The following is a 23,589-nucleotide window of genomic DNA, read 5'->3' as shown; positions in this document are numbered from 1 at the left end:
TTTCGCGCTATTAGTACAATATATTTCATTATTTATAATTAGTTATAAAATGGTTTAGGTTTTAAGGTTTTTACTTGTTATGTTTATATTATGTTTTACGTTAGTTTTCTATTGTATTAGTATTAAGTTACTGTAAAATAGGAAATAAATAAATAAATATTAATCTCAATCACAATATAATAAAAAAAAGTACTCGTAACAAACTTATATTATTATTAACCGTTAGTTAAGTTAGTTACAATTCTAATTAAATACTATCACATATATACCTACCAGTCGAAAATTGTCATGGTATAATTATCTGGATTTCTTAATAATTTTGTTTTAGTATCGATCTATGGCCTAACTGTCATTTAAATTTCGTTTTGTCATCAATATTATGACATTAGAGTCAGATGTTTACGTTATGTAACTAAATTGTTAAATCTAAATATAAAGATATGTTCAGATATTCAATTTTGTAATTAGAAATATTTCTTTTAATAGAAGAATAAATCAAACCATCTCGAGAGTTTGTAGGAGATAACCTTTTTAGTGACATAGATCTGTTACCTCAATAAATTCCTTTATTAATTTGTCGGTGGCGCTGCAACCTTTTGTGTTAAATTTCTGTGTATGTCAAGGTCGGATAATAAAATAAACCCGATTTAAGTTTCATGTATATTGTCAACATAAAATAACCTGACTTTCTAAAAAATATTCTGTACACTATAGTAAAATATATTGATAACGTATGCTTTTCAAAATATGCCATAATTTTTTTTAAATCTAATCAACAAATTTGCTACACCAGCGCCTCTAACGGGGAATAATGTAACTATTTTATATCTATATTGAATAGGCAGTGACGCCAACTTGGGGATTGCTTCTCAAATTTAGGGGGAATCAAGATGTCCTATTTTTTATGATGTACTACATTTAATTAGGCTTCATTTATACAATTTTTTTTAAAAATCTTGTTACCTTTCAAACCAAGTGAACAGCATAAACTTTTAAGGTTTTTAAACGATATCTAGGGGTATTTGTATTTGATCCTACGGGAACATTCTGTAAGAGTTGTCATCACTGTGTATATAGTTAAACGCTGATTATACATTGATCATGAAGTAGCCAATAATCTCACGAAGTGATCTATTTTGCGATCCAGCTACGTCTAATAAACATCATAATAATTTTGCTTGATTAAGCAGATGATCAGCCTTCTTTCTAAGACTGGTTTCATTACAGTATTTTCCGTTACTTTACAAGCGATTGTTAAATCTTTACATAGAAGGTCCATTGGTGCAAAGCCAGGGACAGAACCTTTGTGGTAACATTTGCATGCTGTAGCCACCAGGCCATCACTGCTCCAGCCATATTCCTCATAATTTTTCTTAATAAAGAAGTCAATTTCAAATTCATTTATTCATATAGGTAAGGTAAAAAATATGTATATATTAAATGATTCTAATTTTACATTTACTGCCAGTTCTCAAATCAAGAGCGTAGAATGGAAGAGAAGGACTGGCAATAAACTGGCACTCTTATTAATCGCCAAGTTTTTTGTTTTACACAATGTTTGGAGCTGCAACCATTACACCATGTTCCACATGACATCTTAAGTACTTAATAATAAAATAATTGGATAGAAAGATTTGTCCTCTATCAGCAGGAGGCATGGTGAAATAGGAGCACGCACTTACATTCTCATGGGAACAACACGCAAGTAGTAATACTGCTAGTTTTCTCATTTGGCTTATCGTAATATAAGGTATTAATAAAAAAAGGGTGCGTGTACTTATGTACGCGCGTAAGAAGTTATACTTCTTTGGCATTATTAAAAATAGTTTTTGATTGCATGCAAATAATTACAATTAAATAATCAAAGACTGGAAAAGGAGTCATTATAGTCAATAAAGTTCAGTTTACATTTGAAAAATTAAATAAATAAATATTATTATTCTCTTACATTAAGTGTGTAATTATATTATTATTCGAATGTTGTTTTTAAATTATGTCCAATGCCGTAGCATCTTCCGTGGGCAACTTCATTCTGTTAATTTTGTGTCACGGTTCGCGCATCGTTAAATTTCACTCTCATCAATTTTTTATAACGCGCCTAAAGAAGTATAACTTCAAAAATTAAAACACATTTTAGAAAATATATTTATTCAGATTATTCTTCCTGCAATGATACCACTACAGCGCCCTTTCCAACCGCATCACCCTGTTTTAAACCCGCAACTGTTGAGATTACTCCATCCCTCGGTGACCGAACAACATACTCCATTTTCATAGCAATGACTACGAATAGCGGCTGTCCTTTTACCACCTATAAAACATAATTAAATTATTTTTTCATCAGGAACTTTTTTTTTATGGCTCTGGCACGATTTGTGCATTAGCCAGCGTCAAGTATAGGATTTTTTATAATTCGTGCTTGTCTTTAGAAATTCGACCGTGTCCTCCATGTACGGTTTAGGCACTCGCCCGGTACCGCACAAACCTTCCAAAGGCCGAGAACAAATTTAAATTAAATTAAAACTAGCCCTCGAACCGGGAATCGAACCCGGTACCCCTCACCTAGCTGCCACTTAATAACACCGCTAGGCTATGAGGCCCCTAATTCGCTAGTTGACATGTGTTACGTTTAAATTTTTTTAAAAGAAACATAGTGAATTTTCATTATTTTAATTCGATTTATAGTTTGTCTATTTTTTTGTGCAGTAATTATTATTAATATCGATAATAAGTATTCTTTATCGATATTTTCGAAATTAATTAAATTTAACAATTGCCCGATCTATATGTCAAAAATCAAAACTGTCATGTAGTCCCGGTGTGACCATATTGAAATTTTTTTTGTTAAAAGTTTGTATTTAAAGCAAAACTCATCTCTGACGAAATTATAATTCTGCATTATCCATGAGGAAAAGGCTATTTATTTCCAATTTTCAAAAAGCTAATCCATAATTAAAATTCAATATCATACAATCATTAAATTTTGATTTAGTAAATTTTTTTTAAATTCAGTCGAACCAAAAAAAATAACCTAGTTTATCAGAAATTTCACAAATTAGGAAATAAGTACAATATTTGCATAAAAATATTTAAAAAGACCTTTTTTAACTGATATAGTTTTTTTTAAGTTAAATTCAATCTAAATCATAATATTATATACCTTATCGCCTGTACTGACTAATATTTTCTCAAGAACGCCAGGTGTTGGCGAAGAAGCATTGTCCGAAGATAGACAGTCACCAGCCCCGACTTTACTCTCATATTTGGGTACTGGGAGATGTAAAACTGTTTGACCATTCTAGAAAAAAAAGAGTGTGTGTATTTATGTACACGCGTTAGAAGTTATACTTCTTTGGCGTATGGGAAAAAAAAATAACTAAAATGCAGTAGTGAATAGTGATTAACGATAAATATTAAAATTAATCAATAAAATTATTATTAGTAAATACTATCACCGTCGCATATGAAATTGATTTAATAAAAACACCAAAATAATATTTATTTATTTACACTGTTTAATTGTACTGTTACGAAACACGTGTTCTACAACTTGAACATAGTTATTATCGATTTTCATGCCACCTAGAACTAACTTCATACTGATAATTTTGTGTAACGGTGCGCGCGCATCGTAAAATTTCACTCTCATCAATTTTTCATAACGCGCATAAAGAAGTATAACTTTAAAAATTACTTTATTATACAGAAGTAAAATTTGTGAGTAGGGGGAAATCTCTGGATATACTAAACCGATTTTAAAAATTCTTTTACCAATAGAAAGCCACGTTAGTATGACGATAGTATCATATACATACTATATTAACACAAATAATGAAAACACTTTTTTCTTTCTTACGTAATAGGAGGCAAACGAGCAGCAGTTGTAATTGAAAAATGTGCTCGGCCAAAAAGGTTTGTAATCTCTGACATGTCAAAAAATGACAGCTGTCAGAATTCTACGGAATTAAAAATCAGAGTATATATATATATGGATTTGTCGCGCTCCTAATCAAGACTGCTATGTGTACATACAGATCACAGTGGGTATTTAATTTCATATTTTATTTTATAATTCTGTAAAATAAATAAAAATTCTATTCCAGAGGCATGCCTTGCCTGGAGCTGGCAATTAAAAGGTTTGGGAAGATTGAGAGATGAATGTAATTTTTTTCAAGTAGGAGTAAAAGTTACAATTTTTATGTATGATAGTCTATATTATAATAATTGTTTGGTATATGTGCTGTTAATAAATATCTAGAATGTTTCAAGGTATATAATTTTTCAACGTTTACGGGTCACGGATGCGCATGCGCAGCCGGGCTGCTAGCAGCCTATAAAGTGGTCAAAGGTATTTGTTTACATTTAAAGAGTGAAAAAGATAAAACATTAATTAGCTAATTGCGGCTTATAGTACAAAGGTGTTTTATATAAATCCCGTTGATACAGGAACCTACCTCATCATAAACATGAATTTCCCGGTCAAATGTCAAAAATCCAACATTACTTGTCCTGTCATTGACTTTCGTGATTAACCTCAAGCCATTTTGAGACTTCAAAAACGCTTCAGCTGACAACCATTGACCACCATTCACTGACACTGAATATGAATTGGGGGCAGCTTCAAATTTGACAGCAACTCTGACATCTGTAAGTAAGTTGTACAAATGTTACATACATATGAACATACTGAGGAGTACGGGTGGATGGATAGATTTTTAAGATCACCCTAAAACTGCAAACACACACTTACACACGCCAATATAATACATTCTCACACACATAAACACTTACACACGCCAACGTAATATATTCTCACATACATACACACTAACACAAGCCAATATAATAAATTCTCACACACATAAACACTTACACACGCCAATGTTATATATTCTCATACACATACACACTAACACACGCAAACATAATACATTTTCACACACTAATACACTTACACATGTCAACGTTATACAGTCTCTCACACACACACGCCAAAATTATACATTCTCACGAACACTTACACACACCTCAACAAGCAATTTATTACATTGTCTTTATTACATAATGTCTGTATATGGTGTAATCCGTTTTGCCTATATTTTTAATCTAAAAGTTGTAAATATTATCTTATTTTTTTAAAGTATCAATATAGTGTTATGTACATATATTAAAAACAAAAAAAAGAGTTCTGTTCTGCTTCTAAAAGGCCACCTACTTGCCTTTTAGAAGCAGAACAGAATTTTTTTTTTTGTTATCAGCCTTCTAAGTCTAAGGCAGTGATTCCCAAAGTGGTCTATATCGACCCCTAGGGGTCTATGACAACCTGCAAGGGGTCTACGTCAGCCAAAAAAAAATTTGGGGGTCCATGAAATAAAAATGGGGGTCCACGATAGTGAATCTCAACACATATACTGATAGAGGAAAATAGACATCGCCTATTTAACAGATTTGTTTACAAAATTTAATATGGTTAATTTGCAATTACAAGGCGACAGTTTAAATTTGATTAAAACAAAGTCCATCTTATCAGCGTTTCTTGCCAGAGTTAAAGTAATGAAGCAAAATATTGGACGGGGCGAATTTTCTCAGTTCCCCAATTTGTTACTTTAAGTTTTTAACACTAAACTTAACTACAGTTAGAAATTTACAGAAAATCAATATCAGGTATTAGTAGGGGGTCTACCCAACACGGAAAACATGGCAAGGGGTCTACGACACAAAAAAGTTTGGTCAACTCTGGTCTAAGGCATTCCTCCTAAGGTTTTTTGCATGATGTTTTCCTTCAGTCACTGGTGTCTTCGGGCCAGTCAATGGTTAGACTGGCAGATACTCCCTTTAAACTCTGCTATTTAAAGATTAAAGCAGTTGCATCTGATTAAAATACAAGAAATTCACGCGGTGAGAGCGGGCGGAAGCTGGTTAGCGATTAATGCAGATTTCTTTTTGGAACGAAGTTCCTTATCGCGCGTTGTGAAAGGGGGCTGGACGGAAAAAATTCTTACGAAAAGTTGTCACGACACTTTTTTGCTATTTGCTATTGTAATACACCGGTTCTCGTCCGATCACCGAAGTTAAGCAACGTCGGGCGAGGTTAGTACTTGGATGGGTGACCGCCTGGGAACACCTCGTGATGTTAGCTTTTTTTTTCGTCGTAAGATTGGTGTCGAGAAAATCTATCATACTGTTATGATACCAATTAACATATAAATTAATCGAAAGGAATTTCGTTCCATCCGGGTGTCCCTTGACACCTCTAAAGTTTTTTTTTTAATTTCTTTACCTTTCTCGCCGAACTTCAAATTAATCGTTTTCTGAAACTGATAATTCGATCTCCACGATGTTGGTGTGACAGAAATTCCCTTCCAGGTGTCGTTCGGTGAACTCTCCAACTGAGATTTTATTATCTAAAAACATATTTCATTCCAAAATTATTATTATTTTTTTAAAAAGACAATTCACACCAATTGACCTAGTCCCATGCTAAGCTGGCGAAGCTTGTGTTATGGGTACTAGGCAACGGATATACCTACATACATATTATATATAGACATATAAATACATATTTAAACACCCAACACCAAATGCTCACCACATCGATGTTCGTCTCAGCCGGGGATCGAACCCGGGACCCATGGATTCGCAGTCAGGTGTACTAACCACTAGACCAATGAGTCGTCAACGACCAATTATTCGCCTTCCACCATGTCTTATATATTTTTTCTAGAAAATTCCACAATCTTGCGAAAATATTTAGCAAAACGCTAATTTAACAGAAAGCCCGACATTTTGGATTCAAAAGTTGTGCGAATATAGGTTTTTAATGTAATTTGAATTTAGAATGTGGTTATTTTTTTTTTAAATGTACCTAGTCACCAAAGAGATCAAACGAACATAGGCAAAGGTTTACTGGCTGGCAAAAATTATCCGTTATTTAAAAAAACAATCATGTAAAAAACGCGCGAATCGCATTATTTTCGTAATTTAAATTCGGAAATTCTATGAAAGACTAGCCTGTGCCATAGGCGAAAAAAAATTGAAATTCGGATTTGTGGTAATACTTAAAGATTTTAGACGTAACCTAATTAATATGGAATAGATAGCGACTCAAGCCGTTGGTCCAAACGAATCTCTTTGAGTCTTTATTGTTACTAATTTTATTCAAATTAAATAAAACTTGTATATAAACTATGGCATATATAAGATGCCATACACAAAAATCTAATGGATTTAATAAACCTCTTAATGCAATGATCTAATGGCTTTAATAAGCTTCTTAATGCAATCAAAATTATACTAACAGGTATTTATTTTAGTATAGTCTGTGGTAGTTGACATGTGACACTAAATTATGGCGGTTAATTTGTTAAGTGAATTAAATTTATTAGTTTAATTCCGTATACTTATACAACGTAAATTAAATAAAATCTATAACCATCAACACGTTCGAGAATTTCCATTTTTTCATATATTTGAAATATTATTATTTTATTATATATCTTGAAATAGATATATAAAGAATGCAACTTTAAGAAAAATAACTAAGACACCACATCTCACAATGGAAATGGGCGTGGCACATGAGGACTGGTGTCACGATTAAGAGACAATTTAGAAGGTGGGTCCATTAAGAAAACAACGGTAGGTAGAGATTTGAATAAGGCCTTTGACAAAAATGGCACACATACCAATGATGAAATGTTACATAGATAATAGAACGATAATTAACTTACGTATCCGAGTGCCGCTTGCACAGCTTTCTCTTCACTCAATTCCAAATCTGATTCCGGGAACAATTCCGCTTCATGTTGCGGAATGAACGCGGTGTGTACGTCGCCCGATACGAACGCATTCGCACCGCTTAGACGTAGAAGAAAATTCACGTTCGTTTCCAAGCCTGCTACCTGAAATTTAACAATGATACAATGTTTAAGCCGAATTTACATTACGAAACTAGTGGCTCGGAATTAGTTTTAGGACATAAATTTCATCAACAATTTCACGTGTAAATTTACAGTTTCATAATGCATGCATCGGTTTCGCGACACTGGATAAATTTCGTGCCATGCGCATATTTTTTGTAAAACGAATGTCACGCAACTACTTTCACGATGAAAACGCGACACGAAACTAGTGTCGCGAAAGCATTTGCACAGGGCAGACGTGTGTGTTTGAGTGCATCGTGCAGCTAAATGACCGCCAAAATGGCAAACCAACGTTGGTCAGTTGATAAAAATATAATTTTCGAATTTTATATATTAACATCTGTACCACGACGTTCTGCATCGCAAAATAAAGCTTTGATGTTGACAGAGCCATGTCGTTGGTGATACTGTTGATTTCACGACACTATTATTTTTTGTTAAAGTAGTTTCACACGTGCTGCAACTATTTTCATGAAACTCATTCCAACATGCATAACACTAGTTTCGTAATGTAAATTCGGCTTTACGGAACGTCACGAAGACGTGCAGCGTTTTCGCCGAAGAAAAGGGACAGAGCGATTGAGAGAGAGTGAGAAGGGCGAATTACCTTATAGATATTATATTTTTAAAACTAAAATTTTGCAGAGAATTTATGAAATATTAGTATTTTATATTTTATGCAAAATCATTTATTGAAATCTCAAATGACGTGGTAAATTAAAATGCCACGTGTTTTTATAATCAAAGAAATAAATTTAAAAAAAATAATTTAATTTGTATTAATTTTCGACACTTTTAATGTTTTAATAACAATTAAATTCATTAAATTCCTAACATATCTTCCTCTTTCCCTCCCTCCAAGTCTCGGAAATTTTTAGATTTGTATAAATATTAACAAGACTTAAATATTTGTTTGCCAAAGAAGTTTCACTTCTGACATGTGTACTTTGTACGCACGCACTTTTTATATTATCTTCTTAATTCTTTTTCTTTTTATTGTTTTCCAGTAACTATTATGTTCGCCATAATATTCTTGATATTTGTAATTTTTAGACCACTAAGTGTTTGCTTTAAAGACGTTTTTCTTCATTAGAACTAGCAGAAAAATCATTGCCATATCTTTTTTTTTTTTTTATAGAACGGGGGGCAAACGGGCAGGAGGCTCACCTGATGTTAAGTGATACCGCCGCCGATGGACACTCTCAATGCCAGAGGGCTCGTGAGTGCGTTGCCGGCCTTTTAAGAATTGGTAAGCTCTTTTCTTGTAGGACTATTAGTTGACAATCGCATATTAAAATATTTCAACTATAAATAAATATAACGGAAACAAAATACGAGACCAAAATTAAGTAATAATCGTTTTTAAGCATGTTTTCATAAATTTTTCCCCACGAAAATCCTTTCAAAATCTTTATATATATAATTCTTCTGTGAGTGTGTATGTCACTGAACTTCTCTCAAACGACTGGACCGATTTTGATGAAATTTTTTGTGTGTGTTCAAGGGGATCTGGGAATGGTTTAGATTCACAAATCAGCCCGGCAGGTGGCGCTGCAGTCGGTACTTTCATACTATAATATCCTAATAGCTTGAAATATCATGCAGGAAAACGTCTGTGGGATCCCACTAGTAACTAAATAAAATAATACATACTTGGTATTCCGATAGCTTTCGGCGTGTCTTAGCCAATGCTTCATTCCTGTCTTGTCCCCAAACAACCAGCTTAGCTATCATTGGATCATAATGTACGGACACTTCTTGTCCCTGGCGCACTCCTGTTTCTATCTGAAATAATCCAATAGAGTCGATGAAAATAGAGTCTGGCTGATGAAGGAAGATAACGAAAAAGCGCGGCAAATTCAAAATTTTAGTATGGTATCCCTAAAAGTTTGATATATTTTGTGGATTAAACTTACTTGATACTTGATTTTATTATTTTTTACATTGATAGTAACTGTAATTGGGTTTTTGAAAAAAAAATTATTGATTTTTTTATGTATTTTAAAACTTTATTATTAATAATATTGATATTTAATGCAAAAAACTTCAAAATTTTTTTTTTCAATTAATTATAAACAATTAAAAATTGATGAAATTTAAATAAAAATCACGTGACTATAAACGCGCCATGAATGATCACCATAGTTTTGACGTCATAATGTTAAAGCTATTTAATAACAGTACAGCGTTAACGGCTATTAATATATATGTATATATAGTATATTTAATATATTAAATATTAATATCAATTAACAAAATTAAATAGATCAAAACACTGTATTTATTATTTTTCTATCAACTGCAATGAGTGAAAACTAACATTATGACGTCACACGCGCTCGGGTTTGTTCGGTACTGGATTCAAATATTAATTTTTATTTTGAAATAACTTTTGAATTATTGCGAAAAAAAAAACAAAAATAGTTTTGTTATAAAACTTATATATGATCTTTTCATTTATCACAAAAATTTTTTTTTTTCAAAAACCCAATTCTATGAAATTAAATACTATACGTATTTAGTATTTTACTATTGACACTTAAAATGACTAGCATTGCATGGAAAACTAAAACTATATTTATTAAAAAACACAACTTTATTCGGAATAATCAAATCCTGCAAAAGAAACGAAATATTATATCAAAGAAAACAAAGTTTGGGCTATTATACCTGTTAACTATTCGGAAAAAATATATAATTGAAATAACCTAAGAAATTTAATGACATTCTGTGTTGCCATCCGAATGTTTTCAAATAATTCAATTATCTTCTTTTATTAGCCAGACTCAAACTAACAATTTTTTATGACACATTGTTGTATAGGTATTTTAATTACATACAACCTTGATGAATTAATTATACAAAAGGTAAACCAAAATGTACTATGTAATGTATTAAGAAAGTATGAGTATCGACGAATACTTAAAAAGCCGGTAACGCACACGCGAAGCTTCTGGCAATGTGAGTGGCCATTATATTATTCCGGTATATAATACAAATTTTTAATCTAAGATATTTATTGAAACGAGTATAATCAAAATTAAATACTTTTGACGTATTTGATAGTATGAAAAATAAAGCGTTAAAATAAAACTTGGCTTTGAAAAGCCTTATGGAATAAAATTTGTAAATTGAATTAATAGATTTTAATAAAGCTAAAATTATACAGCTCAAACATCTTGTGCAGACGACACCGCGCAAAAGCTAGTACCTACCGTACTTGCCAAATAATTTATCAGTAAAGAAACTTAAAAACCTATTTTAATGTTATGAGATACTGATCTCACACACTACACATTACTCAAATAGAATTTTGAAAACAAATAATAGCTCTACTTAAAAACGTGCATAAAAATTATAGGTAGCATACTCACTCGAACATTATCTTCAGCAATGGGTTGTGTGAGTCTATGAAGAGTTCCGGCCCTAGGCAAGAACCCTGCGCGAGGCTCCTCCGCATATATCCTACATTCGACTGCGTGACCTTTTCTAAGTATTTCTTCTTGGGTAAATGGTAAAGGCTCGCCTGATGCTATACGAAGCTGCCATTCTACTAAATCAGTACCTGTGAATTTAAGTTATAAGATGGATGACTTCATTAAACGCTTGAGCAAAGTCATTTTACATTGTTTCTAACAGCAGACGCAAACAGACGAGTGTTTTAAAGTAAATATATGAATCGCAGCATGATTGAATGTGTCTATCTAGATTTAATTTTAGTTTTTTTATGAGATACCTCTGATTTTAAATAAAAATGGTGAAGAAAATATTAGTTGATTTAGGGTGAATTTGATTAGAATAGCAAATATTATAAATAAAATGTATCTAAGTAACAAAATCTATTCTAAACCATAACGTGTAATAGCTACTAAAGTGTTTCCAAATCAATTCCTTCAAGATAAGAGCGTACCAATACTTATAAGGCCGTCAACGCACTCGCGAGACCACTGGCATTGAGAGTGTCCATATAGGTATCTTTTAACATCAGATGAGCCTCCAGTTCTATAAAAAAATACGAAAAACAAAACCTTACCTGTTATCATCTCTGTGATCGGATGTTCAACTTGCAACCTTGTGTTCATCTCCATAAAATGGAATTCGTGTGTCTGTCTATGCAAGATAAATTCTACGGTACCGGCTCCAACATAACCTACAGCTTTTGCAGCTCTCACAGCCGCTTCACCTAACGACCTACGTGTTTCTTCGGACAGACCTGGCTGAAATGATAATTTAGAAAAACTCTTACGAAGACCTGTCATCATTATTTATCAAAAACTACTGAATCTACGAATAAAACTGGTCCAAACTGATCATGCCTATAAGGGCCATTCAAGTATTACGTAAGCAGTCTTACTGCAATTTATCATCCCCCCCCCCCCCCCCCGCCCCTTCAGCAAAAGTAAGCAAAGCTCTCAAAAATAATAGTACATAAACATTAAACGTATTATTTATAGGAATCCTCGAAAATGCATTTCGTTTTCAAGCATAGACAATGTGTGTGACGTAATCACCAAATCAAAGTTTCACAAGGCACTTTCTTTTGAGAACTAGCGAACTGGGGAATCGACTCCCGGTGGGGGTCTTCCCTGAGAGATACTCCAACTATTTAAACTTAGTGTACTCCTCCCTCAAAGGCCGGCAACGCACCCACTAAAGGTGTCCATGGGCTGCAATGCCTATTATATATAAAAAAAAACGTGTTGCACTCGGGGACTCCTACGGTAAAGCATGCATAGCATTTTTTATCAACTTATGCAGTTATAATTATTTATTTTTTATTTATGCAGTATTTGTTTTTCTTTGATATTAATTCAAGTTTTTTCTTTGATATTATTTCAATCTACCACTCCTACCAGACTCAGACTAAAACGCCTATATTACGTCATCGTGTGTTAGGTGTTTTTCGATACGGAATTTCTTGATCCAGTCGCCGCGCTCAAAGCTCGCGATAAAATCCAATCAACGAAACATCTTTTGAAGTTGGGTGGAAAATTACACCAAAAGAATCAGAATCGAAGGCTATGTTCAGATGGCAAAAACTTGACGCGCGTTATTAAATCGCGCGACTAGACATTGTGGTATTTTCATACAACTGTTCACATGAGCGCGCGTTAACGAGCGTTAACGCGCGCTCAGAGAAAAAGTCTCTAGACGCAGGTGATCACGCGTTGACGCGCGCTTTGATATTAATGTAATGTCCGTTTGCTGTTCAGTTCGCGATCGCATGTAATTTTGTTAATTTTCGTAATTATATTTATAACAAACTGGGTCTATTTTTCAAAATTGTATGAACCCAATGTGTACGTTTTCTTTTTCTATATTTTTCTTTATAATATAACCACAAAATAATAGCCTCTTCCACGTCCATTATCTACGTTCTACCGAACTAGACTGACGAGTACTCTCGCAACGCGCATTAGCGCTCATCATCTGAACGCCCTTCAAATTTGATCGCGCGTTGACGGGCGTTACATGTGAACATAGCCTAAAAGAGTTACACAGTCAATTAGTCTAGAAAAGTTAATGTGACTTACAGCTGGTGCCTCTTCAATAATCTTTTGATGCCGCCTTTGTACTGAGCAGTCTCTCTCAAATAAATGCACAGCATTTCCATGCATGTCTGCGAACACCTGCAAATTGTAGGTCTCGATTGTAATGAATATTTTGTCCCTTTCGTTTATACGCAAGGTTATACGAGACTGTTAGGGACAAAAGATTTAGAGTCTGTTTCACAATGTTTGGATAAAGTACCAAATAGCTATGCAACACATAAATTATTTGGAAGATAAATTGTGCTATTTGACATTCATCGGACTCATAACTTATGTTGGCCTTTATGTGACGAATAGCGCTATCTGACAGTCGTGAAACGCAACAATAGTGTTTATCTTACCAATAAGTAATAAATAGCTAATATGGAACTTACATAAAACTTATCTATTAACTTATGTATTATTAATGTGGTGTGGGGTTGTATAGTTATTCATTAATGCTCTGAAGGTGCGTTAGGTAGTGTACAGTTCCTTCAACCTAAAAGGAGGATACTCAAACAGTCGAACAACTAAAGGGTTGCACTCCGGGAGTGCCGGCAGAAGTGAAAACTTGAATATGAATGTTGAGCATTTTTGATATTTTGGAATGGTTATTGTATAACTTTGCACGAATTGCTTCAATTATCAGTATAAAAGTACTATCATTTATGTGGTAGAATACAATATTTATTGCGCTATCGTAAACAAACATGACAATTTATATTACATTAAATACGCCGCGCCAGCTGTCTACTCTCCACCCGTCTTACGAATTTTTGATCAGGTCACGTGTCCTGACGCGAGTTAAAATTTTTTTACCCATTTCAAAAAAAGTGTACAACGCCGCTATTAAGTTTTCACATCAATAAAAATAAATCGGAGGCACTACAACATTTTTAGGTCTGGGCCTCAGATTTCTGTATCTGTTTCATTGTTTTTATATATACCTGAACTTCAACATGCCTAGGATCTGTTATATATTGTTCTAGCAACATATTGTCGTCACCAAATGATTTCTGAGATTCCCTTTTAGCAGATTCCAATTGCGTCTTAAATTCCGCTTCTGTCATTGCAATCCTCATACCCTGTAAAAAGAAGCTTGTCATACTGAAAGTATTTTTACTATAGCTAGATTTAACCGTCTAACCATTTTGTAAAAAAGGGCGATATCACGTCATAAGTATGTCCATATACTATGGCTAAAAGAATAGGCTCTCAGTATGAAAAATATTGTTAGATTAATATAAGCCATGGCAAGACAAAATAACTTGTTAACAATCATATGTCGGTCACGTGATACAAGAGGGTCACAGATTAGTCGAATCGACGATGACGTAGCTCGTAAATAATATTTCAAATATCATGTCGTGGAGTTTTCGTCGAAACTGTTTTTGATGGAAAAATATTAGTGAAAACAACACGTAAAAACACTGTCTATTTGCGTTTACAAGCATGGTACGTCATAGGGACTGGTGTGCCGCCATCTTGCTTTGAGAAGCGTTTTGGCGGGTTCTTAAATTTATATTTAGTTTTAAATCTTAAAGCCAATATGTAACTTTAAACTTAGTATTTGTCATTCTATAGTCACTAATATCTGAAATGGTTGATAAATCTTGTCAAATAGCCTATTGTTTAGTAAGCAAGTACACCTGTCAGAGTATATCTTACCTTTCCCCCACCTCCCCTCACCGCTTTTATCATTAAAGGAAAACCTATTCTTCTAGCCTCGGATAATAGTGTGTCATAGCTTTGGCCTTCACCGTGGTATCCCTTCACTATTGGTACACCAGCATTTGACATTATTGTCTTTGATGTACTGAAAATTTTATTAATATTATAAGGGGCATACAGGAATAGTGTAACTATTACGGAATAGAATGGAATCTTGGGTATATAAGTTATAGGGTATAATAAGTTTCTATGCTTATAGTTATTAAAAACTATACAAAATAAAGATAGTACAATAATATCTCCTAGTTCACGATGCCTCCTGCTGATAGAGGGCAAATCTTTATTTTAATATTATTAATTACTTAAGTCATGTGGAACACGGTGTAATGGTTGCAGCTCCTGACAAACTTTGTGTAAAACAAAAAACTTGGCAATTAAAGAGTGGTGGAGAGTTTATTTCCAGTTCTTCTCTTCCGTTCTAAGCCTTTGATCTAAGAACTGGCAGTAAATGTAAAATTTGAAGCATTTAATGTATATTTCTGAAGTTCATAAATGTACATTGTGTTACCAATATGACTAAATGATTTTGACTTTATAGATAGTAAAATAATTTAATTAATATATTCCATAAATTAAATAAGCACAAATGTGTGTTAATAAGTTGCAATTACTGTCATAATGACTCTATAAATATAAGATAAGTTTAAATATCAGAGCAAGGACACTTAACTCTAATCCATTACATACATTTTATTAGCTACCTTTTAATTCCCATATCTCTAATAGCTGATGTTGGTGGTCCAACAAAAATAACTCCTTCATTAGCACATCTCTCACAAAATTCCACATTTTCTGATAAGAATCCATAGCCAGGATGAATAGCTTGGCTTTTTGACCTTTTGGCTACTTCTAAAATCTTTTCTGCATTTAAATAACTCAGGGTTGTAGGTGCTGGCCCTATGTGATATGCTTCATCTGCCTGGAATAGGACAAGATATCTATTTAAATCAGATTGCTAATGAATTAACATTGTTAATTTTTAATTTTAGGTTTTATTCTCAGAGAAACAATAACTGCTAAGGTTGGCTGGCACAGATGATTTACATTTTTATGTTATCATGTAGAAATGTGAGTCTTAGAGAACAGTAGATGACCTTGGAAAATAACATTGTGATCTAAGTTGTCAAAACTACTAAGCAAGATGTATATTATATGAAATTTTAAAGATTTCTAATTTAGATACCATTTCAACATGCATGGCATGCTTGTCGGCATCTGAGTACACGGCTACTGTTTGAATTCCTAATTTTTTTGCAGTTCTCATAACCCTACAGGCTATTTCTCCACGATTTGCTATTAAAACCTTGTTAATATTTCGCTTTATATCTGCTTTTGTTTCTACATGGCTTGACCGTCTTGTAATTTGAAGACATTGAAATTGCCTGAAAACATTGTAAATAAAATTATTTTAATAAGTAACGTATTGAATAGAAAAATTGTTAATTATACTAAGATGGTAAAAAACATGTATATTTATTTTTATAAAGACCTTTAACATCATTAATTTTTCTTAAATAATCTATTAATAACTTACCAAAGTTTATTCATTTTATTTAAATACATTTTCTTAAAGCTTAATCAATACAGGGTTGGGTACAGAATACAGATGTATGTATTATCGGAAGCGAGCGTAATTCTTATTCTTTGGCAACATTACTTAATTTAAAGTATAACAAAATTATACTGATAACGCCTACAGTTACGCCGTTTGTGTGGCTTGATTAAACTGACGTAGTTATACATTTTATTTCTTATCACATAAATGAATAAACATGATAACAGGCAAACATGATAATGAATGTTAATTAGCTATTGTTTCAATCTCAGCATAAGGGAATGACCACATTTAACAAAATAATCGTCAATACGTAATCAAATATTATAGATACGTCAATCGCAAATCCTTTTGGAAGAGTGAGTTTAAATCACTTGGATAATAGAAATGCTAGATAAAATTTTAGAAACAAAAAAGGTTCTTTAACAATATATTTTATATTATCCAAACCCAAACTTTATTATTAAACAAAATTGAAAATATCGGTCATATTCAGCATTTTTGATGCCAATCACCAATGGCAAAAGTTTCGATGTCAATATTCAAATGCATATTGACATTTCTTCATGTTACGGCCTCCGTGTCACATTTTATTGTCAGTGACAATTGACTAAATGTTATTCAAGTAAACGTTTATTTTCAAAATGTTGAGGGAAATTTCATCTTAATTACTACGCTTATGTATGTGTAAATAATTAGCTGTATTAATGGAGATAGGAAATTAAATACTTAGTTATTACGAATTATTATTTAAACGATAAAATGAAGTAATGTGATATTCTAATATGTAACAAAAAGTTCATTTTCTTTGATTTCATAATAATAATAATAAGGGCTGTTGAAGAAAGGAACTTAAAATCATGGGCATTAAAGGTTTATGGAACGTATTATCGCCTTATTGTGAAAAAAAGTCTCTCCATGAGGTATGTTAGGTATTGAAAAAAAAACAACTACAAATACTCTTTTTTTCTTATTTGATTCGTTCTTCCTTCAGATAAGAGGCGAAACAGTGGCTGTGGATCTGGCTGGCTGGGTATGTGATAGCCAAAATGTAACAGATTACTATATCCAGCCTAAACTGTATTTGAGGTTGTTAGACACACCATATTTATTCACCAAATACATATAATTTATGATACATATTCTGACTTTGTACTGGTTTTACAGAAATTTATTTTTCCGCACTGTCTATCTTTTATTAGCAGACATAAATCCAATTTTTGTACTTGAGGGTGATGCTCCCGAATTGAAGAGGGATGTAATGGCAGCAAGGAATGCTATTCAGTTCAGAGGAGCTGCCCCAAAATCACAAGCTAAAAGCCAAGCTCCAAGTGTGTCTAGAAAAAGGTTTAAAGGTGTTTTATTAGAGGTATCCCAATTATAATTTTGTACTAGCTTTAATATTTGTATGTACTTCTGAGTACATGGTACTGATTAATTATGCATTCCCTTAAACTTAAATGTTTGAATATTAACTGGTTACAAATGTAGCTTTTAGTTTAAATATTTATATATAATTAAAAATATATTTATATAATAATTAAAAAAAATATAATGTCATGTTATAAAATAAAATATAAATTTCATTCAAATCTTTTAAAGACGTCAAATCTTTTTTAAGTGTGTTGTGTTCACTAGTAATTTATTTGACTAAAGGATAGGTAATACTTTATAACAATAGAATAATAATGTTACCCACACAATCATACCATAAACCTCAAATTCTTGAAATAAAATAAGCAAGTATAAAAATAAGTTCTGGCACACTATTAATCTCATATATTATTGAATTAATTTTATTAATGTCTAATGAAATAATTCATTACTACAGTTACAGAAAGTCATGTAAAAGTAAAAAAATATAATTATTTATAGACTTTAATAAGAAATTTGATTACTGTAATTGTTTTAGTGTGAAACTCTGTTGAAGAGTATGGGTGTTAGATGTGTCAAAGGATCTGGTGAGGCAGAAGCCACTTGTGCTAGTTTAAATTCAAAAGGGGTAAGCATATAAAAATAAATACCTTCTCATCCATTCACCAACTCCAAGGTCTTGGGTTTGATTCCTCGCAAACAATCATTATTTTGTGTCGTGCCAATGAATGATACAATTATGTTCACCATTTGTAAGATTAATGAAAATACATATTTTTGTTAAAGCCTTTTATTTCTGTGACCATATAACAATTTTTAAAATTGCATTTCTTGCATAGGACATAAAACATCTTTGTGTTTCTTGATTTAATTAGCTGTTTTTAATTCTGTTTCAGTATGTTATCTGTTTCATTTATATATATTTTTTTGTGTATCTGTTTCTTTGATAGTTTTTCTTATGAAAGTCTTATTACAGACATCATACATTGTTGAATTTTCTTATTTTTATGTATTCCTTCACAATGTTAATCATTATTATTTAAAATATAAAATTGTCGTGTCACAATGTTCGTTCCCATACTCCTCCGAAACGGCTTGACCGATTCTTATGAATTTTTAAGTCTGAGAATCGGCTACTATCTATTTTTCGTCACTTAAGTGAATTTTTTTATGATACAGCATTTCACACCTCTACGATCAACCCTTATTTTATTATTGTAGATAGTTATTTGTAATGAACTAAAAAAATGTTTTCTAGAAATAATATACATGACAAAACAAATGTTTGCCATCAGCTAGTCTACTATATAAAAATAAGTCGGGTTTTCCTTCCTGACGCTATAACTCTAGAACGCACGCACCGATTTCCACGGTTTTGCATTTGTTGGAAAGGTCTCGGGCTCCGTGAGGTTTATAGCAAAGAAAATTCAGGAAAATTTTCAACAGAAAAGCGGTAAAATCTCAATATATATATAATATTACATAAAACGAAGCCATCTGGTGGCGAAACGGAGTTCGCCGGGTTTGCTAGTTATTTATAAAAATCAAATATGTTACTAATAGACACTTAAATAACTAAATTAAATATCTGTTTAGAGTGTTGGATGTATAAACATCAAAATTTCAAGCACATAACGATTGATTATTACCCGACTTAGAAAAGCGACTATACCTACAGATACTACCTACCTACCTATACTACCTACCTACCTATACTACCTACTTACCTACCTAGCGATAATACCTTACAAAAAATTTGCAATCGCTTAAGGGGGCGTCCATAAATTACGTGAGATGTTTTTTTAAATTTTCTGTACCTCCCTCCCCCCTGGTGAGATGTCGTGAGATTTTATTCAACCCCCCCCCCCATCCCCCAATCTCACGTGAGATTTTTCAAAATGTGGGTTTCCTACGCGCTATCTTTTTGAGCTCGGAGAACTCAAAATAACACAAAATTCGTACTATTGAGCTCGAAGAGCTCAAAAACAAAATAAGTGAAATGTTTAGCGTTCTGGTATGGAGTTAGCGGGAAGTTGCAGAGATGGCCTTTAGGGTCAACCGTTTTCCAAAAAAAAATTTTTTCAATCAGAAAAAAAATTGCGTGATATTTGCCGAAACCCCCCCTCTCTCCAACATAAGATTAAATGAGATTTTACTCGACCCCCTCCCCCCCTTAAACACCTCACGTAATTTATGGACGCCCCCTTAAAAGATTTTTCTATATAACAGTTGGTGGACGCGGTAGTATCGCAAGATTCCGACTGCTTTGCATATGGGGCGCGCCGGGTGTATCGCAACTTTAGCGTGTCCAGCTCAGCGGGTGGGGGCGCCATGCAGGGATCAGTGGATTGCTATGATGCAGAAAGAATGTTCCAGGCTAATGGTATGGGAATTTCGTTTATAGAACTCGCTTAGATCGCATACTTCCGATTATGTTTGTCGTAAAGAAATTTCTGCTCCATTTGGTTAGAAGGTGGGGAGGGGGGGGGGGGTTATTTATTTGTACATGGGAGCGTTCAAGTATTACGTAACGAGTTTGGGGGGGGGGGGGTGTCCTTTTGTAAAACGTTACGATGCGGGGCGGAGATGTAATTACGCGTTATTGTTAATATTATTTTCGACTTACACCACATAATAGTAACTAAAGAGACACAAGGTGGTCACGAAACGTTTTACTATACTTGAGTACAGTACTGTACTAGGGAACTGAAAAACGTTACGACGAGTTACATGGGGGGGGGTCAATAATCTCCCAAAATTCGTTACGTAATACTTGAACGCTCCCTAAGGCAACACGATGTTTTCCTTCACCGTTAGAATAATAAATGAGCACATAGAAAGAAAGTCCATTGGTGACAGCCAGGGATCGAACTTACGACCACAGGAATGAGAGTCGCACGTTGATGCCACTAGCTTAGGAAGCCAATACTACATATTCTAGAGTTTATATTAGTCTGTGAACTGTCAGCTGTCATTTTAAACGTTCTCAGGATTCGGCCGTAATAAAATGATTGCGTTGGCTCTTCTATGCGGCTGTGACTACGGGGTTGGCGCTTGTGGGTCATCTATTAACACAGTTGTGACTTTTCTTCACACTGTTAAGGATGAAGAGATTATTCCTAGGTAATAAATTGTGGTTTGAGGCCGTTCTAGTATTACGTAATAGTACGAGATCCCGCTGCAGGATTGGTGCGCTCATCGACTATTTGTTTAAAACCAAATTTTTATGTTTATTTATAATTAAGAGAATATATATGTACTAGGGTGCCTATCAAAATTTGGCCGCAATTATTTTTAATTAAATTATTTTTAATTGATTTTTGGTAAAAAATTTCGTTCATTTATTATTTAAATAAAATAACGTCTACATCACGGTAATTAATATGAAGATTCTAAAAAATCACGGGTGCCGTTGCGCATCTGGCCGCACCTCTTTGCAGCCAGGTGTAAACAGGTATGATTTCGATAAATTTATACGTTTATAACCTATTTTTATGAATTATATGTCAAATTGAAGCTAATTTTTTTCTATTACTTATCATATAAAGTTGCTTAATTAAATCTGGCCGCAAATAAGGGCTACTGGCTGTTAAAGATAATAAATATTTAAGGTAGAGTGAAAGAGAGTTAGCGCGTAACATCATTTGTCAGACGAGGACAGCGATTGTCGGCTAAGCGACGCTTTTATGCCATTGCGCATGCGTCGAATGTCAGTGTTCTCAAACTGAATACAGTAGAAGCTCGTTAAGTCGAACCTCGATAAGTCAAAAACCTCCAAATCTAGAAAAAATGTTTTGTTCCCTTCCCTTAAAACACCAAAACCTCAATTACTTGAAATCTTGACCCTCTGTTAATCGAAATAATAACCGAGTCCCTACAAGCCATTTTGGTACATATTTTTTGGCGTCTCCCTTGATGTTCGACTTATAGAGGTTCTACTGATGATAGATGCAACATTTTTATTCTAACATAAAAAACCACGCTGTTTTGGAGTTCGTAATAAACAACGTTTTATATTTACATTGTTATTTTATTTGTGCATCTAAAAATTATTATATTAATTAATGTAAAATAAAATTGATAAAGATGAAGTCGTGTTTTTTGTGTAACGAAAAAAGCAATGTACTCGACTTTAATAATGTATCATTCCAAAAGTGCTCGCTAATGTTATTGTTTCGTCGTAAAAAAATATATAAACTTCAAAATTTATTATCATTTTAAAAAACCATTTAATATCATTAATATCTAATAGAGATATAATATTTAAGTTTGAATCATTCAAATAATTTGTAATTGGATTATTGCTTCATCAAAATGTTCAACAAATTGCTAACTAGACCGTCGATATTATATCAAATCAATATTAATTTTTTGTTGCAATTTTTAAATTTGTCATTTTGAAAAAAATTACATATTTTTTATAAGTTGTCTCTATTACTCCCCGGTGGTTGAGAACACTAACGTTCGACGCATGCGCAATGGCTTAAAAGCGTCGCTTAGCCGACAATCGCTGTCCTCGTCTGACAAATGATGTTACGCGCTAACTCTCTTTCACTCTACCTTAAATATTTATTATCTTTAACAGCCAGTAGCCCTTATTTGCGGCCAGATTTAATTAAGCAACTTTATATGATAAGTAATAGAAAAAAATTAGCTTCAATTTGACATATAATTCATAAAAATAGGTTATAAACGTATAAATTTATCGAAATCATACCTGTTTACACCTGGCTGCAAAGAGGTGCGGCCAGATGCGCAACGGCACCCGTGATTTTTTAGAATCTTCATATTAATTACCGTGATGTAGACGTTATTTTATTTAAATAATAAATGAACGAAATTTTTTACCAAAAATCAATTAAAAATAATTTAATTAAAAATAATTGCGGCCAAATTTTGATAGGCACCCTAGTACATATATATTCTCTTAATTATAAATAAACATAAAAATTTGGTTTTAAACAAATAGTCGATGAGCGCACCAATCCTGCAGCGGGATCTTAGACCATAAGCACTACAGGGGGAGGGGGACTTTGATTTTCTTATTTGGTGATTACGTCAACAGAAATTATTTACTTACCCACACATTGTCTATGCTTGAAAACGAAATGCATTTTTGAGGATTCCTACAAAAAATTAATACGTTTAAGTACAATTATTTTTGTGAGCTTTGCCTTTTTTTGCTAACAAGGGGTAGGAGGGGGGAGGGGATAAATTGCAGTAAATCAGCTTACGTAATACTTGAATGGCCCCTTTGCATGTTTTATTAAACAAATATTTATTTATTTAAAAAGTTTTGCAAATGGCTTTACAATAGTTAGCCCTAAACCGCTGGACCGATTTGAATGAATTTTGTAATGCGTTTGGTTGGCCTGGATGGTTTAGACTTACAAATCAGCTCGGAAGATGGCGTCGGTATCTAGGTTATTTATTTATACAGCAAATAAATGAGTCGAGAATGATTTGCATTATTAGA

The 23,589-nt window shown here is 33.1% G+C and overlaps 2 protein-coding genes and 1 pseudogene across 5 annotated transcripts in view; 2 read left to right on the top strand and 1 right to left on the bottom strand.

Annotated features, from left to right (window-relative positions):
* Positions 1-23,589, top strand: part of LOC125061664 (flap endonuclease GEN) — a 102,490-nt gene that overhangs the window by 71,606 nt on the left and 7,295 nt on the right. For 2 of the 4 annotated variants that reach the window (XM_047667188.1, XM_047667189.1), the window contains exons 2-6: positions 17,734-17,828; positions 17,907-18,108; positions 18,652-18,741; positions 20,343-20,496; positions 21,104-21,236. In XM_047667188.1, the coding sequence (XP_047523144.1) occupies positions 17,734-17,828; positions 17,907-18,108; positions 18,652-18,741; positions 20,343-20,496; positions 21,104-21,236 (674 nt within the window). Of the gene's footprint in view, positions 1-17,431; positions 17,663-17,733; positions 17,829-17,906; positions 18,109-18,651; positions 18,742-20,342; positions 20,497-21,103; positions 21,237-23,589 lie in introns of those variants that run through there. The other 2 variants (XM_047667187.1, XM_047667190.1) reach the window with 2 other exon arrangements.
* Positions 2,132-17,175, bottom strand: LOC125061665 (methylcrotonoyl-CoA carboxylase subunit alpha, mitochondrial). Its single transcript, XM_047667191.1, has 14 exons — positions 16,719-17,175; positions 16,368-16,566; positions 15,886-16,103; positions 15,122-15,269; positions 14,401-14,538; positions 13,457-13,552; positions 11,956-12,139; positions 11,297-11,487; positions 9,576-9,707; positions 7,731-7,901; positions 6,281-6,404; positions 4,455-4,645; positions 3,161-3,298; positions 2,132-2,311 (listed from the first exon to the last, which is right to left on the bottom strand). The coding sequence occupies exons 1-14, from the start codon at positions 16,745-16,747 to the stop codon at positions 2,156-2,158; spliced, it is 2,115 nt and encodes a 704-aa protein (XP_047523147.1). The 5' UTR covers positions 16,748-17,175; the 3' UTR covers positions 2,132-2,155.
* On the top strand, positions 6,027-6,139 carry LOC125061965 (annotated as a pseudogene).

Source organism: Pieris napi, chromosome 24, assembly GCF_905475465.1.
Source record: "Pieris napi chromosome 24, ilPieNapi1.2, whole genome shotgun sequence".
In the NCBI taxonomy this organism is placed as follows: Eukaryota; Metazoa; Arthropoda; class Insecta; order Lepidoptera; family Pieridae; genus Pieris; species Pieris napi.
Note: the sequence above shows the minus strand (reverse complement) of the source record. Positions and strands in the feature narration are given on the sequence as shown.

Excerpts from the sequence above, each read along its gene's own strand:
- LOC125061665 (XM_047667191.1), bottom strand. The coding sequence starts at position 16,747 with ATGTATTTAAATAAAATGAATAAACTTTG. Across the intron at positions 14,539-15,121 it reads TGAGGGGAGGTGGGGGAAAG|GGTATGAGGATTGCAATGAC; the intron begins GTAAGATATACT and ends TTCTTTTTACAG. Across the intron at positions 2,312-3,160 it reads TAGTCAGTACAGGCGATAAG|GTGGTAAAAGGACAGCCGCT; the intron begins GTATATAATATT and ends TATGTTTTATAG.